This window comes from Haliotis asinina, chromosome 2, assembly GCF_037392515.1.
Source record: "Haliotis asinina isolate JCU_RB_2024 chromosome 2, JCU_Hal_asi_v2, whole genome shotgun sequence".
Classification (NCBI taxonomy): Eukaryota; Metazoa; Mollusca; class Gastropoda; order Lepetellida; family Haliotidae; genus Haliotis; species Haliotis asinina.
Genome location: NC_090281.1, coordinates 18,627,801 through 18,649,514, shown reverse-complemented (window position 1 = coordinate 18,649,514; position 21,714 = coordinate 18,627,801). Strand labels below are relative to the sequence as shown.

The 21,714-nt window shown below is 39.3% G+C and overlaps 1 protein-coding gene across 1 annotated transcript; it reads left to right on the top strand.

Moving 5' to 3' along the window:
• Positions 1 to 18,531, top strand: LOC137271615 (macrophage mannose receptor 1-like). The gene is made up of 4 exons (XM_067804055.1): positions 1 to 312; positions 15,789 to 15,870; positions 17,086 to 17,247; positions 18,311 to 18,531. The coding sequence occupies exons 1-4, from the start codon at positions 1 to 3 to the stop codon at positions 18,529 to 18,531; spliced, it is 777 nt and encodes a 258-aa protein (XP_067660156.1).
• The last annotated feature ends 3,183 nt before the right edge of the window (positions 18,532 to 21,714 follow it).

The following is a 21,714-nucleotide window of genomic DNA, read 5'->3' as shown; positions in this document are numbered from 1 at the left end:
ATGATTCCACACATGAGCGTGAGGCTTGCGTTATATTTCTCAACATGCATTGCCATTTGCTTGACATCATGTTATCAAGAAGGACACTTGCTTTACAACCAGAGAATCGTGAGATCTTCTTTCTACGTAACTCCTACAGCTGGTATGAACTCGTGTGTAGCTAACTGTCAAATGCATGGGATATGTAGATCATTTACCTACCACACCTCAAGCCATGTGTGTTATCTAAACTATGTGACAAGCAACTCGTCAAGCACGATAATGAACAGTGGGGACGGTTTCGTGTCTAGCGACATCAGCACCTGGAATGAGGTAAGAAAACAAAGCAGTGCCTGCCATACACCATTGTCTGCACAAACTTCACGTAACGGGATTAGTTTAGAAGCAGTTCATGTTCCTTAATCAGAAACTAATTATCCTTTTAAAAAGGATTCAAAGCTTTCAAGATCATTATTATGATATGTTATTATTAATTTGAATTATGATAGATTATTTTTAATTTGAGTGAGTGAGCAATAGCGACTGTTCAGGTACGGTGACGTGGTTCACTGTGCAGAATTGTACTGTGGTGTCAAAATCAAAGACAAAAGTTACCTACTGATGGCAGCAGATCCTGTGCTTAGAGTGCGGAGAGTCCGTGGATGGGTGACCGTGTTTGGCAGTATCACCCCCAAGAGTTTTTAGTCCTGGGCCTTCTTTCACGAAGCACTAAGGTGATCGGAAGTCACTAAGGTAACCTCATTGCAATGTTACATAATGGGACTTAGGGTTAACCTTAGTAAAGATGCCTCACACTGCCTCACAACGAAGCACAAGTGATCCAATTGGCTGTTTAACCTCAACTGGTTTGTGACCCCGGCTGTATGTACAGGACCACAAATTAACCAACAAGTTCCCTGGTCATCAGACAGTAACAGAAACCAAGAAACAACACAAATATTATAAAATAAACTTACGAGGGTTGGCTGAAAAGTTCTCAGTCTGAGTGGTTTTTCCCCACCAGGTAGAGACAGGTGTTTGCCACCAATGAGGACAATCATTTAGTGAATCACAGACAAAAGAACTACAAACGTACTAATAGTTTTATCTCAACTACAGCTCTTTTGGTAAACCTACCCTCTGAAATCATCAGAAATGGACAAATCTCAATACAGGGCAGTCATCAAGTACTTGCAAAAGAAAGGGATGTCCCCAACACAGATACATGCTGACATGGTCTCCACTCTAGGGGATGATGTTCCTTCATTTTCCACAGTAAAGAAGTGGGCTGCAGAATTTAAGCGTGGCAGACAAAGCCTTGATGATGACCCACGCTCAGGAAGGCCTTCAACAGCAACCACTCCAGAAAACATCACGCGAGTGCTCGATATGTTGATGGATGATCGACGATTGACTACTCGACATATTGCTAGTGTAGTGGGCATCTCTCATGAGAGGGTTGAGCATATTATCACCAACGAATTAGGAATGACTAAAGTTTCTGCAAGATGGGTGCCAAAGCTCTTGACAGCAGAACAGAAACGTGTCAGGTTCCAGACGTCCCTTGACAATTTTGAAGCAGATCCCGATGATTTTGTGGCACGATTTGTAACCATGGATGAGACCTGGATACATCACTTTCAACCAGAAACAAAACTACTGTAAAAACAGGGGAAGCATCCTGATTCACGAGCTCCGAAGAAAGCCAAGTCTGTTCCTTCAGCTGGAAAGGTGATGACATCAGTCTTTGGGGATTCCAGGGGTATTCTGCTCATTGATTATCTTGAAAAAGGTCAAACTATCAACGGCAGATACTAGGCTGATCTACTGAACCAGTTGCAAGAAGCAATCAAAGCCAAACAACGAGGGATGATCGCTAAAGGTGTCCTCTTCCACCAAGACAATGCGCCTGTTCACAAATCGGTGGTGGCCATGTCAACAATCCGCGATTGTGGCTTTGAACTCATTGACCATCCTCCTTATTCACCTGATTTGGCTCCTTCTGACTTCCACCTGTTCCCCCAAATGAGAAAGGAACTCGCCGGTCGCCATTTTGTAAGTAATGATGACGTCATTTCCGCTCTGACTGATTTTTTTGGGTTGCTGAAGAAGATTTCTTCCTGACCGGGATTCTTTCCTTGCAGCATCGCTTGGAAGGGGACTATGTAGAAAAATAAATTACAAACGTGGACTTTGTAACTTTTTTTCAAAGTGAGGCTTAGAACTTTTCAGCCAACCCTCGTATATGAAAGAACTCGGTTTACACAATACCAGCCACTACAAAGGAATGAAGCTTTAAGATCTCTAAAGCAATGACACTGCAAATAGAAAAACAGTGATATAGCATTAAAGACATCACGTTTACCTATCTGCAACAATGGTCAAGCGTCCAAGATGACTCTAGGCTGACTATCCAGCATGGAAGATGGCAATCGTATACTAGTAACCGCTGATCTCCATGAAAGATGACCGATACTACTGACCATGGGGACTTACAGTACCTTTGCTACTTGCATGGACCCCAGCTGGATTTACATCATCCTTCAGCCGCTGACGAGTGTACAAAATGCTACCCAAAATTAAAATAACAAGAATACTACGATTAAAAGCTAGGTAGACTTAAATTTACATCGAATGTTTTGGAACTTACGTACCTTCTCAGGAGGAAAATAACTTTACAATACTTCAACCCCCTTCGAGGGTACAACCACCCACAATCTCAGTTACTAATCTGGACTGCCAAGGATGAAAAGCGAGACTGGGGATGCGTCATGCTCTCCGATGAGAGTTGATACGTGATTCTCGGCGGAACGTTTAGTGTCAGACTAGTGTCAACAAATCCACACAATATGATGTGATGAGTATGGTGTTATGCCGCCTTTAACAATACTCCAGAAATATCTGGTGGAGGACACCAGAAATGGGCTTTTAACATTGTACACATTTCAGAATCGACCACCAGGCTACCCTGGAGCCTCCAAGCAATATGAGAGGAAGTGTCATAGTCTAGGAAGTTGACCTACTTGAAATTTGTTTCTGCTACTTACACTTACTCTTGCACATGAACCTGCATACCTTATTGATCCAATTCGGGTTTTCCAGGGGTTGGAGGTGAGGGGAGTTAAGTATGCCATCATGTATTGTGACTTCATCTTCAAATGAGGTGGTGGGATAGTCTAGTGGTTAAAGCGTTCGATCGTTCGATTCACCACATAGGTACAATGTGTGAAGCATTTTTTCTGGTGTCCCCCGCCATGATGTTGCTAGAATATAGCTAAAGCGGCATATAGCTAAACTCGCTTTCTTTCAGACTCATATGTTGAGAATAGGATCAGACAAAACGATAACCTACTCGGTATACAGGTTGATAAAATTTGGTCAAAAACTCACCAGGGAAAGATGATCCCTATTCGACTGTACTTCGTTGCCTATTTGGCCAATGCACACTTTACCGTGGTCAAGAGTTCTTTCTCTCAAAAACGCATATGCACACGCACCGGCGCTTTTTTGTTCACAACCCCTGTCACACCGAATCCGGTGACCAATTATACTCATTTATGTTGCTAAGATATTCAATGCGTGAATGAGACGAATTTCGTCAAGTCGTCAATTGAACGAATTGAACTGAAACGGAAACAGCTTCATGGGGGGTACGTTTAAGTATTTCGATCGAAACAACCGAAGATGACTCAATTTCAGTATCATTAAAGCACGAAATATTTCTTTATGGTCATTCAAGGGAACTGATTTCTAGACCTTTAGTACTTTTGGAAAACTGAAGTCACATGAATAATGTAAGGAGTTGTGCGTTCATGCATGTAAATCCAAAATAATCTACGGTGCAAACAACATAGTTTTTCAAGTATATTCAGCTAATTTTCGAAATGAAACGCACAGATTAACACAGAAAGCAGAGAACCTCAATGCAAAGTGAGAAAATGACAAGTCAAATTTATTGACAAATTAAACTGTCCAAGTTCAAGTCTAGTTAGGCATTGCAATAAGAAATTCAAAACAAACAACAAAAGCATATAACAGTGATATGTACAATTCTTATTAGTGAATTGTCGGTGTGTCCAAACAGGAATCGACTTTAAAGTGGCAGGAAATCAGAACCATGTGTCAAGGTGGCTTCAAATCAAGTTCCAGTATTGCTCTGCTAAAGGCACAGACTCCCTTTCAACCTGGTTCCAGGAAGACTACCCTAGAGCAAAAAACTCCTCTTCAGGGACTAATGGTCATCGCTTTGGTACAGACCATTCTGTTCTACTCATTGCTATATGAAGTGTTGCTGTTAAGTGTTGTCTAACTCTGACATAGTGAACACTAGAGGTGTGACGATACAGAAAAGTCAAGGTACGATACGATTCGATACATATCGCGATATGCTATCTTCTGTCATTATCTTTAGAAACGTATACTAGTATTTTGATGTCAAGCAACAGTGTAAATATTGACATAACCGTCAGTTCCTAGTGACAATTAACAATTTTGAGGTCAACGATACGTATCACGATACGAAAAAAGCATCGATATATTTATCGTCCGATAAAGTATCACGATTATCGATTCTACGATACATCGTCACAGCTCTAGAGTTTACTTGTTCGAAAATGTACGACAAACACTTCCGTCACTCCATTTTCGTCGTTACAAAAACGTACAAGTGGTTCTGAAGAAGGGGCTGCAAGGATTAGGAGATGTTTGTTTGTATGAAATCATAGTTTGCCCTATACATGTCGTCAGATGTAGCCTTCCGCTGTTAAACAAACTCGCATGCACATATATTCGTGTTATATACTTCCATGATAGAATAGATAACCTTAATGTTATTTCGTGGTGAATACCCATGACCTAACTTGCATACCTATATATAAATTATATATATTATATAAATTATCTCCTTGTCAGCGAGACTTATCAGAACTGATTGTTTTCAACAATGGACTTACGGAGATCCCAAAACCTTGACATCAAAACTACCACTACACGTGATCGAACGTTCTGTGAGTGATTCTGATTAATACATGCATATGTTTTTGGTACAAACTACTCATGGATAACAATCGTTGAAAGAATCAGCACGATATACCGATACTCACCAATCATTCCGAAACAAAGGAAAGAAAATTGATCTTACACTATCCGCCACTGGCCTATGTGTCACCTTCGCAACTTCAAGTCAAGCTTGACAGTGAAGTACGTGACAGTGTTCCGTCTATCCCAGTAACAGTAATTGCTCTAATATTCTCTATTATGTGCTGAAAGGATGGTGGGGTAGCCTAGTGGTTAAAACGTTTACTCGTCACGCCGACGATCTGGGTTCGATTCCACACATTAGTACAGTGGGTGAAGTCCAATTGTAGTATTGTTGGAATATTGCTAAAATCGACATAAAACTATTGTTACGGTGAGTAATTTGCCGTGAAAAAAGGTATAAGAAATCCCCTCAGAACCAACAAAATATAACACTGACAAGTCTAAAATATTCAGTAATATGTATTGAGCAAACAAGGGCAAGATACAAAGAATAACAATAAAGATTTATACTACAACGCAGCTGAGCCAAATCTAAAGGAATAGGTCACAAACATAATATCAACCCACCAACGTCTTTGTTTGAGAGTTAGAAACAGTTATACTGAATGCAACACTGCGAGCTGTCAGACAACGGTGATGCAGGTCAAACGTTGACGAAGAGGCAAACAAATTGATGAAGCACGAATGATGACACACTCCGGTAAAACTCTGTGTGTAAGTCAGTGTGTGTCTGTTCAACACAATTACCAGCTTTATATATACACAGTCACTGATTCTTGTGCATTCCAGAGAAGTATGGAATCTTCGCGAACGGCCTGTGCTTACCAACAGTCAAAGACATACACTTATATGAAGAAGGGTATGGAATCCGAGAAGGGACGCCCAAGTGGAAGCAACGCTGAAACGCTATCTTAAAAGGCGTGCCGCTAAAATACGATTACCGGGATACGAAATGTAACCCTTAATAACTATCACTCAAAACTATAAACAATGTGACCCAATAATAATTAATTAAACACTTAATCATTAATACAATTTGCAGAAAATACACACTCATATGTCATATGACATTATCATCTAATGACGCCAGAAGACTTGTTTCTCCTTGTTCCCGAGGACTAAGTCAATTAATAGTCTATGCCCTTATGATTTGTTAACCAGGTGACAATAAAAGTGAAGTACGTGACAGTGTTCCGTCTATCCCAGTAACAGTAATTGCTCTAATATTCTCTATTATGGCAATGAAAATCGCAGAACCGCGACTCTTACGAAATTTAATGCATTCTGAATCAATGATATTTTTTTAATTCATACACGATCTTAACTATTTACAGTTGAAGTCTGTTCCTATTTACTAACTGCCAACCAAGAATGGATCGAAATCGTTTTCCGTTACGTTAATCGTTGAGTGGACAAGTAAAGTATGATGTACACTATTCATGTATTGGACTCATGCTCACACGCCAGGGTACCCTTGACAATGGCAGCAGGTAGGTAAGAGATATTTGACCAGATATTACTCTGCCTTTTAGACGTTTTTTTGGTATTTTTTTTCAAATTAAAAAGTAAAAAGCTTCTACTAAATGCAACCGGCAACATATCCGGAATTTGATCGTGAGTGTGTGTCTCTGCCCCAACAGAACTGTTGGAAAAACATAGCTGCGCGGGGTTAAGTAGTATAAATACACTCTACAGATTGTGAGTTTTTATGGGCTAAGGCTAAAAGCAGAGTTTGTTATCATTTCTGTTGCATGTTTATCCAATCCTTGTAATGCTGAAACGATAAATGGAGTGTTGTGTTGCATTGTCGTGGCTAGTAACTAAGCGATTGTTTAAACAGCACAGCGTCATACGCGTACTTTCTGACAAGTAACACGTTATGCTATATGCGAAGTCCCTAAATATACAACTTTTCAATTTTTTCAAGAAGTTAAGCAATGTTCTCGAGCGAACCATAGAACATTGAACACTCAACACCTGGCAGAAAAGATGGAACAAGTGTCTTGACTCACAAAGGGACTATGTTGAAAAATAACCGTGGTTCATACCAATATTTTGTGTTTATCTATGCAAGGCTCAAAACTTATTGACATCCCCTCGTATGGTGATCGTTGGTATTGTAACGGTCACTCTCGGTGTGGTCATGCATATATGTAACCATTCGAAGTTGTTGTTGCTGTTGAGTGATGATGATGATGATGATGATGATAACGGTAGTGGTGATGATGATGCTGATGATGACGACGACGACGACGATGATGATGATGGTGATGATGGTGATAACGGTAGTGGTAGTGATGATGATGATGATGACGACGACGACGACGACGATTACGATGATGACGACGATGATGACGATGATGACGACGACGACGACGACGATGATGATGATGATGATGATGATGATGACGACGACGACGACGACGATGATGATGATGATGATGACGATGATGATGATGATGATGATGACGATGATGATGACGACGATGACGACGACGACGATGATGATGATGATGATGATGATGACGACGATGATGACGATGATGATGATGATGATGATGATGATGACGATGATGATGATGATGATGATGATGATGACGATGATGATGACGACGACGACGATGATGATGATGATGGTGATGATGATGATGATGATGACGACGACGACGACGATGATGATGATGATGATGACGACGACGACGATGATGATGATGATGATGATGATGATGATGATGACGACGACGACGATGATGATGATGATGATGATGACGACGATGATGATGATGATGATGACGACGATGATGATGACGATGATGATGATGACGACGACGACGACGACGACGATGATGATGATGATGATAACGCCGATTTCACCATTTGAACCTTGATTAGAAGTTATCAGTATAATAAATTACTTCGAAATATATTGTATTATACTGTAAATGTTTTAATGTCTTAAGTGTTATTCACCTCTGTGTGCCGGTTCAGTGTTAAATGTTAGCCCAACCGCTGTAATGAAATCCACGTTCATTTGGAGTCGCTCCGGGCACGATTAACGGTGCAAGTTTACGTGTGAACCCGAGTCTTCAGGGTGACAAGCGAACGTTTTATCCACTGGGCTACCCCATCGACCAATGCTGGTCAAGAGGCAAAATGGACCCACTGTTAGGGCTCAGTGACCAGGTTTATTGCATTTTTTATTATATACACTCGATTACATATAGGCAATCGTGTTACAAATCGACCCATTTGCTTCAATCTATACTGAGCCATATGTCCTATATCTGAAGGCAATGCCACTTTATATAACAGCAAGCATGTGAACTGTACTTGGTGATAAAACAGTACCATTTTCAAATTTGCTTTCGGAACCACTGACAGTGGGTAACACAGTCACGATCTTTGTGCAGTCAGAACTATACTGTGTACAGTCGAATGGAACTGATTGTGCCACTGTCAGTGTATCGAGTACATCACACATATCTCAGCAATGAAATATTAACAATTTAACCAACTTACCATCTCTTGTTCTTTTAGAGTGCCCCGAAGAAAGGATGTAAAGTTTCTTTTTTGACTCAGTATATAAAATATGTATAAAATCAAACGCGATATTCACTGTCTAGGATTTCCAATATTTCCGCTCTACTCTTTTAATTCGCAACGCGGAACTGCACGGAACACTTTGATGACATCAAATAGTTTACTGTGCGATGTGATCAATCATAGTGTTAAGAGTTTATGTTAGAATTGATGTTTCTATCACCAGTGCGAGTGCGATTCAGTGTAGCATATACAAATCAATTTTGACCCCAGACCACCAACGTCTATGCTTGCTTAATATAGACAGCATCAATATGATTCCTCCATACTTACCAGTACCATCAATAATATGATACCTTGGCCACAAGCGTTTGTCTTTCAGATTTTGTCCAGTTCGGACCGGGTGGTGGGTGGTGGGTGGTGGGTGGTGTAGCCTTTCAACGTCGAAGGCCGGATTCGATTCCCAACAGGCACCCGTGGCACCGTGAGCCACCCCCTCGAGCTTGTGGTGGATGCCGGGTAACGCTAAGAGCTCTTCAAACCCCGGTTCAATCAACCGGCTGGTCCAAGCCCTGAGCTGCAATTATGTGAAGCTCAAAAATGATCAAACTGTCAACCAATTTCATGTTTGGCCACACTATTTTCAACCTATACTTTCAAATGCATGATTTCATTTATATTCTTTTTCTTAGAGTCGTATGCCCAGAAGGCGGTGTCCCATGGGCCAATTTGGTGGGAAAATTATTCTTTTTTCTGCTTATGAAACGCCCATGGCACATTAGAGCCCCAAAATAAAACAAACGAAACTTATCCTGTTGTTACTGACCACAGACCGCCCAAACCGACTGGCCACTTGTCCTTATGATTACAACTCTTGGTAAGACTCCTGGGGCTGTAATGAACATCTAACGCTTACGTTCGGATGCCCTGCTTGTTGTGTGCGGAAAAACAAAAAACAAACAACCTGTCTGATGAGTTCGGAATCGTTCGTGGGCATTCCGGTCACGGTCTCACATGTTTACATCCTGGCACAGGAACATATTCAGCTCTTGATTTATCAGTTACTGACTCAACCCTTTTATATGAATTCGAATGGTTGGTCGACGATGACCTCTGTGGAAGCAACCACTTCCCTAGAATGCTGAAGCCTTTGGACCCATCTGATGTTTCTCCATCATCACGATGGAATTTTATGAACGACAACTGGACTTTACATGAACCTTTCTGTTCTGACAAACTTAATCCCGAACGTTTTATTATATAAATGTTTTTCAGATGTACTCAATAACATTGCTGACGAGTATCCCAAAGACTTCTGCAGTTCCACGCATTCGAAAACCATGGTTCACCGATGAGTGCAAACAGGCTAGGAAGGCACGGAAAAAGCTGAGCATTATTTCCGCCCCCATCATATGGTGCATAATCTAAATAAAGCTAGAATGGTAAATGCTAAAGCACGGCATACCTTTCACCAGAATATACGCAAATCTTGGCAAAGTTATGCATCCATAATAAATACTTGAACGCCAATGTCCAAAGTATGGAACATGATCCAGAATATTTATTGGTAAAGGTACTAAATCTAGCGTTCATCATCATAAACATGCAGATCAATTACATACCGATAAATTAGATATGTAGTGGGTGAGACTCTCGCTAATCACTCTCCCTCTTCTAATTATCTGCCTGAATTCCAACAATATCAAAACAACAAGAAAAGAAAACTATTGATTTCAGTTCATATAATGGGGAAGACTATGGTGAAATATTTCTATTCATGAACTCCTTACTGCTTTTGATAAACCTCACGATACTGCTACAAGAGTTGAAAACATACATTATTATCAACTCTTGAAGCACTTAAACCAGAATCATGTTTCGTGAGTGCTGACGCTCTTACATATTTTTTATGATATTTTGATGTCAGGGAAATTTCCTTCCTCATGGCTTGAAGCTATAGTATTGCCAGTACCTAAACCTGGACGTGATCATACTGATCCGTCAAATTATCGACCGATTTTACTACAGCTGTGTTTGCAAAACGCATGATGAACATGAACGCATGATGAACATGAACGCATGATGAACATGAACGCATGATGAACATGAACGCATGATGAACAATCGACTTGTTTGGTACAAAGAAACAAATAACCTTTTTAGCAGTTATACAGTGTGACTTCCGTAAAAACAGAAAAAAGTACTATCGATCACCTAGTGCGTTTGGAACCATTTGTTGAAAACACTCTAATTACTACACAACACACTGTGTCTATCTTTTCATTGTCAAAAACATAAATAGTACATGGTAATATTCCATTTGAAGAGATTTACATGGCTTCGGATTGCGAGGCCGTTGGCCTCAAAATAACTAATCTTACTTTTTATATAAATTTCAAGTCCGCGTAGGTTCTACCCTGTCTGGATATTACAATCAGGATCAGGGTGTTACACAAGTCAGTATTTTGTCTGCCACACGCTTTAGTATAAAGATAGATAGTTTATCAAAAGATGGATCGTTATTTGTGGATGGTTTTAATATTTCGTTTCGGTTTTGAAATATGTATACTACTGAACAGCAGCTGCATTTGAAGATAAATACGTGGTGTCTTGAGTATGGTTTGAAATTTTCTAAATCGAAAGCTAATTGCATACATATCTGCCGTAAATACAAACCTCATAAAGGCCCAGTAGGGCAAGTTATTGGGTCTAATTTTTGACTCACGCTTAAGGTTTCTGCCCTATATTAAATCCGTTAACACTAAATGCCTGAGGGCACATGGCTTCTTGAAAGTGGTTTCAAATTCTAAATGGGGAGGGGATCAAGCTACCCTCCTCCATCTAAATCGATCCCTGGTCGGTTCAAAACTTGATTATGGCTCCATCGACTATCTTGAAGCATGCAACAGCAGCCTAAAACTATTAGTATCTGTCCACCACCAAGGTCTAAGAATTTGTCTTGGATCCTTTAAAACCTCTCCTGCTGACGGTCTCTAGGTCGAAGCCGATAAACCACACCTTAACCAACGGCGTATAAGAATATCCTGGCAATATATAACAAAACAATATTCTAATGAGTCAAATCCTGCATTTCGCTGTACCCTTAATCCTCTTTATCCGCCTCTGGGACTAAGAGTGAAACCTGTAATCTCTACTGGTGGCATTCAACTAGCAAATATGGCCCCTTCCGGTCTGTTTTCTTCACAGTTAGTGAGACCAGAAGTTGACCTAACACTGACAGCATTTAAAAACTCGGAAACAAATGAATTACATGGATAACAAGAATATAATCAGTTAAAAGTAAATATAGTTCACAAATTCTTATTTACAGATGGGTCCAAGGATGGTGGTGCAGTTGCTTGTGCGACTATCATTGGATCCAAAACAATAAATCCAAATCTTCTCGATTGCCCAGTAACCGATTCTCTTTCCTGCCTCCAGGGAATTAAAAATCTTTCTTGTAAACATCCACTTTTCATAGAAATTGTTGAAATGTGTAATGATCTTGCTCCTGGCCAATGCGACATCGTCTTTTGTTAGTTACACAGCTATGTTGGTGTTTCTGGGAACACAACAGCCGGTTTTGCTGCTAAGGCAGCACTCAACAAATCTGTGACACCACTTCTAATCCCAATGCTATAATTACAAATCTAGCATTAGAACTTACCTCCGTGATCTGATACAAAAGAAGTGGGACACCAAAGAACATATGAAAAAATTACATGCAATAAAAGCGTATATCGGTTACACTTACTTGGGTTGCTAATCCAGATTTGAAGAGGTCATAAAATACGACGATGTCGTATTGACCACACACGATATGTTCACGATTGTTTATTGAAAGGCGAAAATCCTCCGTTTTGTATCCCATGTGACGAAAGAATCACGGCCAAGCATGTCTTGCTTGCCCATGTTGAATATTCCATCACAAAGGATAACTGGGCCGCGTTTTATAATGTATTGTCTTCTTTAATTACAATGTTTCGGTTTTTCATGCTAGTTTATTATTTATATTTATATCTGTGATACTCTAGTATTTGTACTGTCCATCGTCAGAAAGTTTTATATAGTACATTTAATTTGTTTTTGCATGTTTTAAAGAATAAGATTTGTTAAGTGATTTGTAAATACATATTTTATGATTGAAAGTTTGACCTAGTAACTCAAATTGTTTTTCCAAATTATTTTAAGTACATTAAAACTGTTTTAATCGTAGCATATGTGTACGAGTTTGCTAATAGCTGAAGCGATGGTGTAAATCCAGCTAGGGCCCATCATGGCACGAAGCAAATGCACTGTAAGTCCCCATGGTCCCTAGTTTGGAGATCTCTATCCCATTTTTCCTTCTAAAATGCTGTGATATTCTAGTTAGCTTTACTGTCCTTCGTTGGCGGGTGTTTACATGTATTTATGGTGAATTTGTAACTTCTTTTAATCACGATATGGCTGAAATATTGCCAATGTGACTGTAAATTTTAACTCACACACTCACTCACTCACTCACTGGATTCACAACATGGGTACACTGTGTAAAGCCCATTTCTGGTGTCCCTACCGGTGATATTCCCAGAATATTGTTACACTCACTCACTTACTCAGTGTGGGTCATATCATGTCATAACGCAGTCATATCCAACCGATCACTTCATGCAAGATGATCGAGAGAGTGGTAACGGGATGTTCTTATGATACACAGCACTAGAACACACCAGCCAACCCGTGTGACTCAAACGATTCGAATCTTGCATCTTGGTGTTTTTTCCTGCAAGCATTGTCTTAGTAAAGTCGCCGCGGTTCCCCTTCTTAATATTCATGTGGAATACATTAATTTTGAACGTTTTATCAAAATGTATTTATTGGAATGCGAAGCAAATCTTTCGAAGCCATCTCTAGATTTTGCAGACGACACATGCAAAACAGATCTAGAGTTATCTCCCTTCGATGGATTTACATTCGCAAAACACCGGTAATTTCCGTGCATCATGCGTGATTCAATGTTATTCGAGATAAAGAAGTACGACCACGTGTTGCATTTCACAAGACGGGGTATGGGTGCATTCTGTAAATATAGGACAAAACGTCTTTGAATGTATAAACTGTTACCTAACTTAAAGGCATATGGTTGGTATTATGCAGGACCCAGCAATACACCCCTCTTTGTACGGGTAATTATGGAAGCCAATACACTATACGAATAAACGTATTATGTTTTGAGGTAAGGTAAGGTGTGCTGCATTGTGAAACATTATGTCACGTTATGTTAAGGCATATTATGATATATCATATGCTTGGTTGTGTCAGATATGTCATGTTATAAAATGCATGTACATATGTTATGCCATGTTTTAATATACATAATATGTTATGTTGGAATATGTTAGACCAAGCAACTATATATATGCCATATTCAGTTGTGTCGGTATATCATCATGATATAAATATATTTGGTATTTTGAATTGTGTTGTGTCGTATTATGGCATGTTAAAATTTGTATGATACCTTGTGTTGTGATATATTATCTCATATTTGCTGCCTTGACTTGTGTCTATGCTATGTCATGTTATTATATATGGTATGTTGTGTTGTATCATGCTATAATATTTTTTATATTTTGTGTTGCGTTGTGTTATGTCATGTTATGTCGTGTTATGTCGGGTTAAGTCAGGTTGTAAAGTATATATTTTTATGTCATGTTCTAATATATATAACATGTTATGTTGTGATGTGTTATGTCATGCAACAATATATATGTTAGGTTGTGTTGTGTTGCGTTACATCGTGATATATATTTGATATATTGTGTTGTGCTGTGTCTATACCATGTCATGTGTCATGTATATATTTTGTCATGTTATTCTGATTCAGATTCATTTTCTTCGGTATTTCTGGCCCACAGGTCTGTAGTGCAACAGGCCTACAATTAAATACACGTGCTCATGATGACATTTCTTGCATTGAAAACATGTTTTAAATAAATTGCAATAGGTTTGAGTTTAACAGACTGGACTATGAGTGTTTACACGTCCTAATAAGTACTTTGTTGGTAAATCTGAATACTTGATACACACAAATTGCATGAAATTGATTTTGATTTTCAGCATCACCTACATTACAATTTTTGCAAATTGTTTCGTTATCAGTCAAAGCTTTATTGGACTTCCGTAAATAATTAACTCTAAAATCATGAAAGCAAGTTATACAATGAGCGTATAAACAATTAATCTTCCGAATATAGAACTCCGGCTTTAACAAAGATTTATGTCATGAGAGTAGTGTCCTAAAAAACTGGACTTATTTATTGACACAGACAATTCGTGAAAGAATATGTTTTGAAGACAGATAGATACATATTTTCATTTCTAGTCTCTTGTGAAATCCACATATAAGAAAATCCAGTCGAGAACATTAACTCACCTCTGATGCCCAGTAACGTTTACCATTATCTTCTTAGAACACAGATCGACTGCCAGACGTTTTACCAATTTGTCTCTTTTCATGGCACACGGTTTTCTTAACATGGCCTTTACTTTCCGCATGTATATCACGGTTTACTTTACACATAAATTTTCGGAATAAATCTAAAGTTCTGTACATCTCTCCTTTAATTGCCTTACATTCACTATCAAACAATAGTGGCTGTTTTTTAGTACTCTTCATTTCTGACACACAAGCTCCCACGGTTGTCATGTCATTGCATGTATTATGTGTAGTGTTGTGTCTATGCTATCAAGCTTTTGCATATATTATATGCAGTGTTGTGTCTATGCTGTCAAGTTATTAGACAAAGTGATAGGTAGTGTTGTGTCAAGGCTGTCATTTTACTACATATATGATATGTTATGTGATGTCTATGCTATGTCATGGAATTACATTTATGATATGATACGTTGTTTAGTGATATGGTATGTTATGTGTTATTAATCTGCGTAAAATCTTCTGTGAACCATGTTTGTTGTCACGTTCAGTAAACCGGCTAGTGATAATTACACAAAATAATAAGGGCATTTGTAATTTGCTGAATTCTCTACCACGGACGGGTATGCTCATAGCGCTTAAATCTGATTATTACTCCCGCTAACCCAAGCTGCCAGTGAGGCGCGAGGTGGTTAATAGTTACATGGCTAATCCCTGGTACCTATTTTCTGCTTTGTAAGACATATAATGGTTGTGTCATGTAGGTATAACTACATACGTTGTATGTTCTTCCTGTTTTGTCTCCCTCCATCAGTGTTTGACTGGACCATGCAGTGGAGTATCGTGCGGTGTACGTGACAGATGCACAGTGCACAGGACAGGGGTCGCTGCATGCTGCAAGTATTTTCAGTCTCACTGAAGTATTCTAAGTGAACATTCACACGGTGCAACTAGTTGTGTACAATTTGTTGCATGCCACACATTACTCGTGTAAATCTGCAAATTGGATACTTTTCACTTTAGATCTACAACGACATGCACTGTTTCTGTACACACTGTACGCATGTAACTAATCAAAGTTCAACCAATAGTCTGTATCACTGTATGATGCAGACGAGTGAGTGAGTGTATTTTACAATGTACAGTGTACAATTTTAACAGGCAGAATATATACATTACTGCATACTGAGTGCATGCAATTGACAGGGCTGATGTATATTGGATATCTGAAACCTACCCCGTCTCAAATGAAATGTAAACATACCCATAAAAAATAAGTTCAATCACCAGTTCCCCTACCCAATGACAGGTGCCGAATGAGTGAGTGAGTTTAGTCTTACGCCACTTTTAGCAATATTCCAGCAGTATCACGGCGGGTGACATCAGAAACGGGCTTCATACCCATGTGGAGAATCGAACCTTCGACTTCTGTGTGACGAGCAAATGCATTAACAAACCCCATTCACCGCCCCTAATCCGTGCATAGATTTCGGTGAGCCGTTTAACGAAACCCATTCTCAACACCCCGCCTAAATATATCAGTAATGAAAACATGTGTCAAGATTATTCTCGCACATATTGCATTTTGAGAATTTGAAGGGTTACATCTTGAATATGGAATATTTTGCTGGTGAGCGGCGTAAAACTACACTCACTCACTCACTCACACGACACGTGTGTATTATAAATATTTGCAGAAGAGTGGATAAAAAAGTAATTTTGATTCAAATCAAAATCATTTCGAATATATGTTCCATCATAATATTACACTTTGCAAACAGCAGTATGTATGTGTGTGTGCACTCAGTATGCAGTAATGTGTATATTCTGCCTGTTAAAATTGTGCACTGTACATTGTAAAATACACTCACTCACTCAACGTATCATATGTGTGTGTGTGTGTGTGTGTGTGTGTGTGTGTGTGTGTGTGTATACAGTGTGTGCACGTGGTAGCCTAATGGTTAAAGTGTTCGCTCATCACGCTGATGACTTGGGTTCGATTCCTCACATAGGTACAATGTGTTAAGCCCATGTCCGGTGTCCACACTGTAACATTGCTGGTCAATTGCTAAAAGCCGCTTAAAACCATACTCACGCACTCCATATTTCAGCTCCTGTTTTCATCAACGGCGGCAACCCCTACATTCTGGTTCTCCAAAAGGTTAAGTGGGAGGAGGCGAGGCACAGCTGTATATCGTCATATGGAGGTGACCTTGCCATTGTGGACTCTACTGAGAAGATCAATTTCCTGACGGATTTGATAAAAGCAACAGGTATGTTTATCATGATATCTTTGATTGATGATACAGGTAGGTTTTTCTCGATGTGTTTGACTGACGCTAGAGGTGTGTCTTTCTTGATATCTTTGACTGCCAATACAGGTATGTTTTTCCGGATATCCTCGCCTGACGTTACAGGTATGTTTTAACTTATCTTCTCAGGGCACTGACGCTACACGTATGTTTACCTTATATCTTTGACTGACGCTAAAGGTATGTTTTACCTGACATCTTGACTGACCATACAGGTGTGTTTTACCTTATATCATTGCCTGACCATAAAGGCATATTTTACCTGACATCTTTGACTGCCCATACAGGTATGTTTTACCTTATATCTTTGATTGGTCATACAGGTATGTTTTACTTGACATCTTTGACTGGCCATACAGGCATGGTTTGGTTTACAAGACATCTTTAATTTGACTGGTCATACAGATATGTTTTAATTTACATCTTTCACTTACCATACAGGTATGTTTCACCTTAGATCTTCGACTGACGCTACATTTATGTTTTATCCTACATCTTTGACTGACCGTATAGGTATTTTTCCTGATATCTTTGACTGACGCTACAGGTGTTTTCCTTACATCTTTGATGCTTCAGGTGTTTTCCTTAAGTCTTTGACTGACGCAAAAGGTGTTTTCCCTACGTCTTTGACTGACGCTACAGGTATATCTGAAATACAAGTACAGTCAAACTCGTTGTGCCGTACTGAAGGCGACCTGCAGGGAATCGAAGTATTGGGGGACGGGGATTGCTTAAATTGGATACTTGATACCCCGCTTAAATATCCGGGAATAATTCGCCACACCCAGATTCGAAACAACGATGTTCTACTGTGTCAGCTGGGTATGTTAGTGGTGGGGTAGCACTAAGTTCAAAGCATTCGTTAGTCCCCCCGAAGACATGAGTTCGACTCCCTATATTGATCACGATGTGTGAAGCCCATATCTAGTATCCCCGCCGTTGCTGGACTAATTTGCTAAGAGCAGCGTAGTAACATACTCACTCACTCACTCACTGAGCACTGATGCTGTAATCCTTACTTTAGGGGATTTCCATGACGTCAAGTTCACCATCGGGGCCACGGACATCCAGGAAGAAGACACGTGGATATGGGTGGACGGGAGTCAAGTAAAGTTTACATACTGGGCTCAAGGGCAGCCAAAGTCAGTACCTGATCAGCACTGCCTTGTCTGGAAATTTGGTAATGGATGGAGAGACCGCTCATGTGCAGAAGAAAACTTCTATATCTGTGAAAGGTCACTGTGACAATATTTACATCAGAATTGAAGCTGGGTATGTGAACAATTGCGGATGTATTTGTATATGATGTTTGTTTGTTTGTGGGTTTTTTTGTGTTTGTTTGTTTTGTTTGTTTGGGTTTTTTGGGTTTTTTTGGGGGTTGGGGTTGGGGGGGGGGGGGGGTTTCTTCTGCTATGGTAGAAACATTAAGGGTCATACAGCGGCATCTATTGTTTTTTAATGATGACCCCTTTATGTCAGCCCTCTCTCAATATCACCCGTTTCAAGTGTTATTAGCTATAACATTGTTCTGAGAGAGTGAATGAGTGAGTTGGATTGCGGAAGACCTATATATTCTACCCAGATCTTCACAGGTCTCATTGCACTGTAACTAAGCGTGCAAAGGGGTAGTTTTGTGTGGTTGACCCACATGATCTCGTGTCTTTGCAAGGATTAAAGATTTTTAAAAAAATATTCTGAGATTAACCCCTACTCAAAATATCATTACAAGAAAAATGGTGATAAGTTTAATTTAAAAAATGATACACGGCGTGCACAAATGAAATGTAGAAGTAAAATATATAATGTTAGTTATAAATCTTCTCATGTTAGCGGGGCTATAAAAATCACAGCTGTGCCATGCTATTCACAGAGCAATTGCAGATGTTACGGAATCCAGTAACTCCACAACATATCAATAAGCTTAGCCACACATCCTTACGAATGAACTCCTTTTACTGTCTCTGGGAACAGTTCGGCGGTGAGGTAGCCGTGTGGTAAAACGTTCGCCCGTCACGCCGATGACCTGGGCCGATTGCCCGCATGGGTACAATGTGCGACGTCCATTTCTGGCGTCCCCTGGCGTGATATTGCGGGAACAGAACTAGTAAAAGCGACATAAACCTAAACTCACTCACTGTGTGTCATATGGGAGAAAAGGCCGACGTAATGCAGCGTTTGTGATGTTTAACTCTTTGGGGAATTCGATTCTATTGTCATAGGTTACTGGTGAGCCAAAGGGAGACAATTCAGTTTGGGGACATATTTTAACCGCCTGATCCACCAGTAGCTTTGATTCATTATGAGCCAATTAGGTCAAGGCTATCTCAAATATACACTAAACACCAAAAAGACACGTTATCCACCTTATGGGACTGACAAACATAGAAATACGATTCTGCGGTCATAGGTGACTGGTGTGCCAAAGAGAGATTTCAGTTTGGGGACAACAATGGCTTTGATTCATTGTGAGCCGATTAAATGTAGTTCAAGGTTTACTCCCATGTGTATACCCTTTCAACCACGTTGGCATCTTGATTATTCATAAAGTGTATTGCTGATAAGGGATACTAAATCATTCTGGTCAATCGTTAACCAGAAACGTTTTTCTACGTGTAATAAGATTAAACACTCAGAGTGGGTTGCTTAATCAAATGTTGAGACAGAGTTTCATGAAGTCGTTCAAACGTTTGTAGCTTCTGTAAATGTTGATTTTACTACCCCTACGGTGGAACAGGAATGTCTTGATAGGGAAATATCTATGCAGGAAGTAGTCGATGCTTTAGAGAGTATGTAGTCGGGTAAAGCGCCGGGTTTTAGTGGGATTAGTATACAGTTCTTCAAAAATGCCCCAATTTGTTGCCTCCAAATGTTACAATTTTTGTTTAATGTCATACTATATTCAGGGGCATACCCGCCAGCCTGGACCCTCGGTGTCATTATTCCCGTGGATAAAACAGGTGGTGTCGATATACCGTCTAACTATAGACCGATCACACTTTTGTAAGTTTCATGGAAGATATTTGCTAAGATTATCAGTAGCAGGCTGTATGTCTGGGCTCAACAAAGAAATGTTCTCACTCCAGAGCAAGCAGTGTTTAGACATGGTTTCCAAACAGTTGATAATATCTTTATTCTCCATACTGTTATTAATAAATATTTATCATTATTTAGGGGACGGTTATATTGTGCTTTTGTTGGTCTAAAGTCTGCTTTCGACTCTGTGGACAGAAATAGTTTATTTTATAAACTTTGGCTTGGAAATGTGAGAGGGAAAATATTCACTTTACTTAAATATATGTATCCATACGTAAAGTCATGTGTTTCACTTAAAACAGGCTATACCTCCCTCTTGAATGTATGTATGGAGTGCGTCAAGGATCCCAATTATCCCCATTTTTGTTCTCCTTTTTTATTCATGACGTAGTGGAATATTTGTCTACTGATAAACCGAGGTGTGTTAATCTAGACTTCATAGAGCTGTTTATTCTGTTGTTCGCAGATGACATTGTTCTGTTTGATAATACAGTTTTGGGGCTGCAGAAGAGAATCGATAAGTTAATTTCCTATTGCAACAAATGGAAACTTAAAATAAATATTGACAAGACTAAGATTATTGTTTTTAGAAAGACAGACAGATAGGGGTTAAGCGGAACCCCTATGGAGATAGTTCCATCATATAAATATCTCGGTGTTCACTTTTCGTGCTCTGGAAGTTGGTATCAAACTCAAAAAACTTTAGCCGAACAAGCATGGAACGTACTCTCTATTGATAGATCTTCTATGAAACGATTCACAAACTTACCATTGAAAGTCTTATTATATATTTTTGATGTCAAAATTCTTCCAGTCTTGATGTATGGTTCTGAAATTTTGAGGTTCCATCCCTCACCATATATACAAATGTTTTGTAAGCAACTACTTCACCTGTCAAGTACTAGTGCAAATAATACTGAAAGTTAATGCTAATTATAAAATTGTGAATATTGGACCAGACCAATAAATCAAATGAGAATGTTATTCTGTATGAGGTACATAAGTATCAGTATCGCTTAGCTGAAAAGAATCGTGATTGTTGGGCTTTGTGAGTTAAGAAACTTCCCTTCGGTTATGGTATTGGAAATGTGTGGATTGAACAACTAATTACAAATGTTAACAATTTCCTTATACAATTTAAGCAGAGGTGCATTGACATTGATCTCCAAACATGGGCTTCAGAACTTATAAAATATACTAAGTTAGATTTTTTCAGACAAATAAAAATGACTGTGATAGAAGAATATTACATTAAAGCTGTCAATGTGAAGGTATATCGTATTGCCCTCTGTCGATGTCGCTGTTCAGATGATATTTCAATCACTGAACATGGAAGACTTTTAAAAATTGCACGTAGTGATCGTTTACGCCCATTGTATGTTATTCCTATGATCG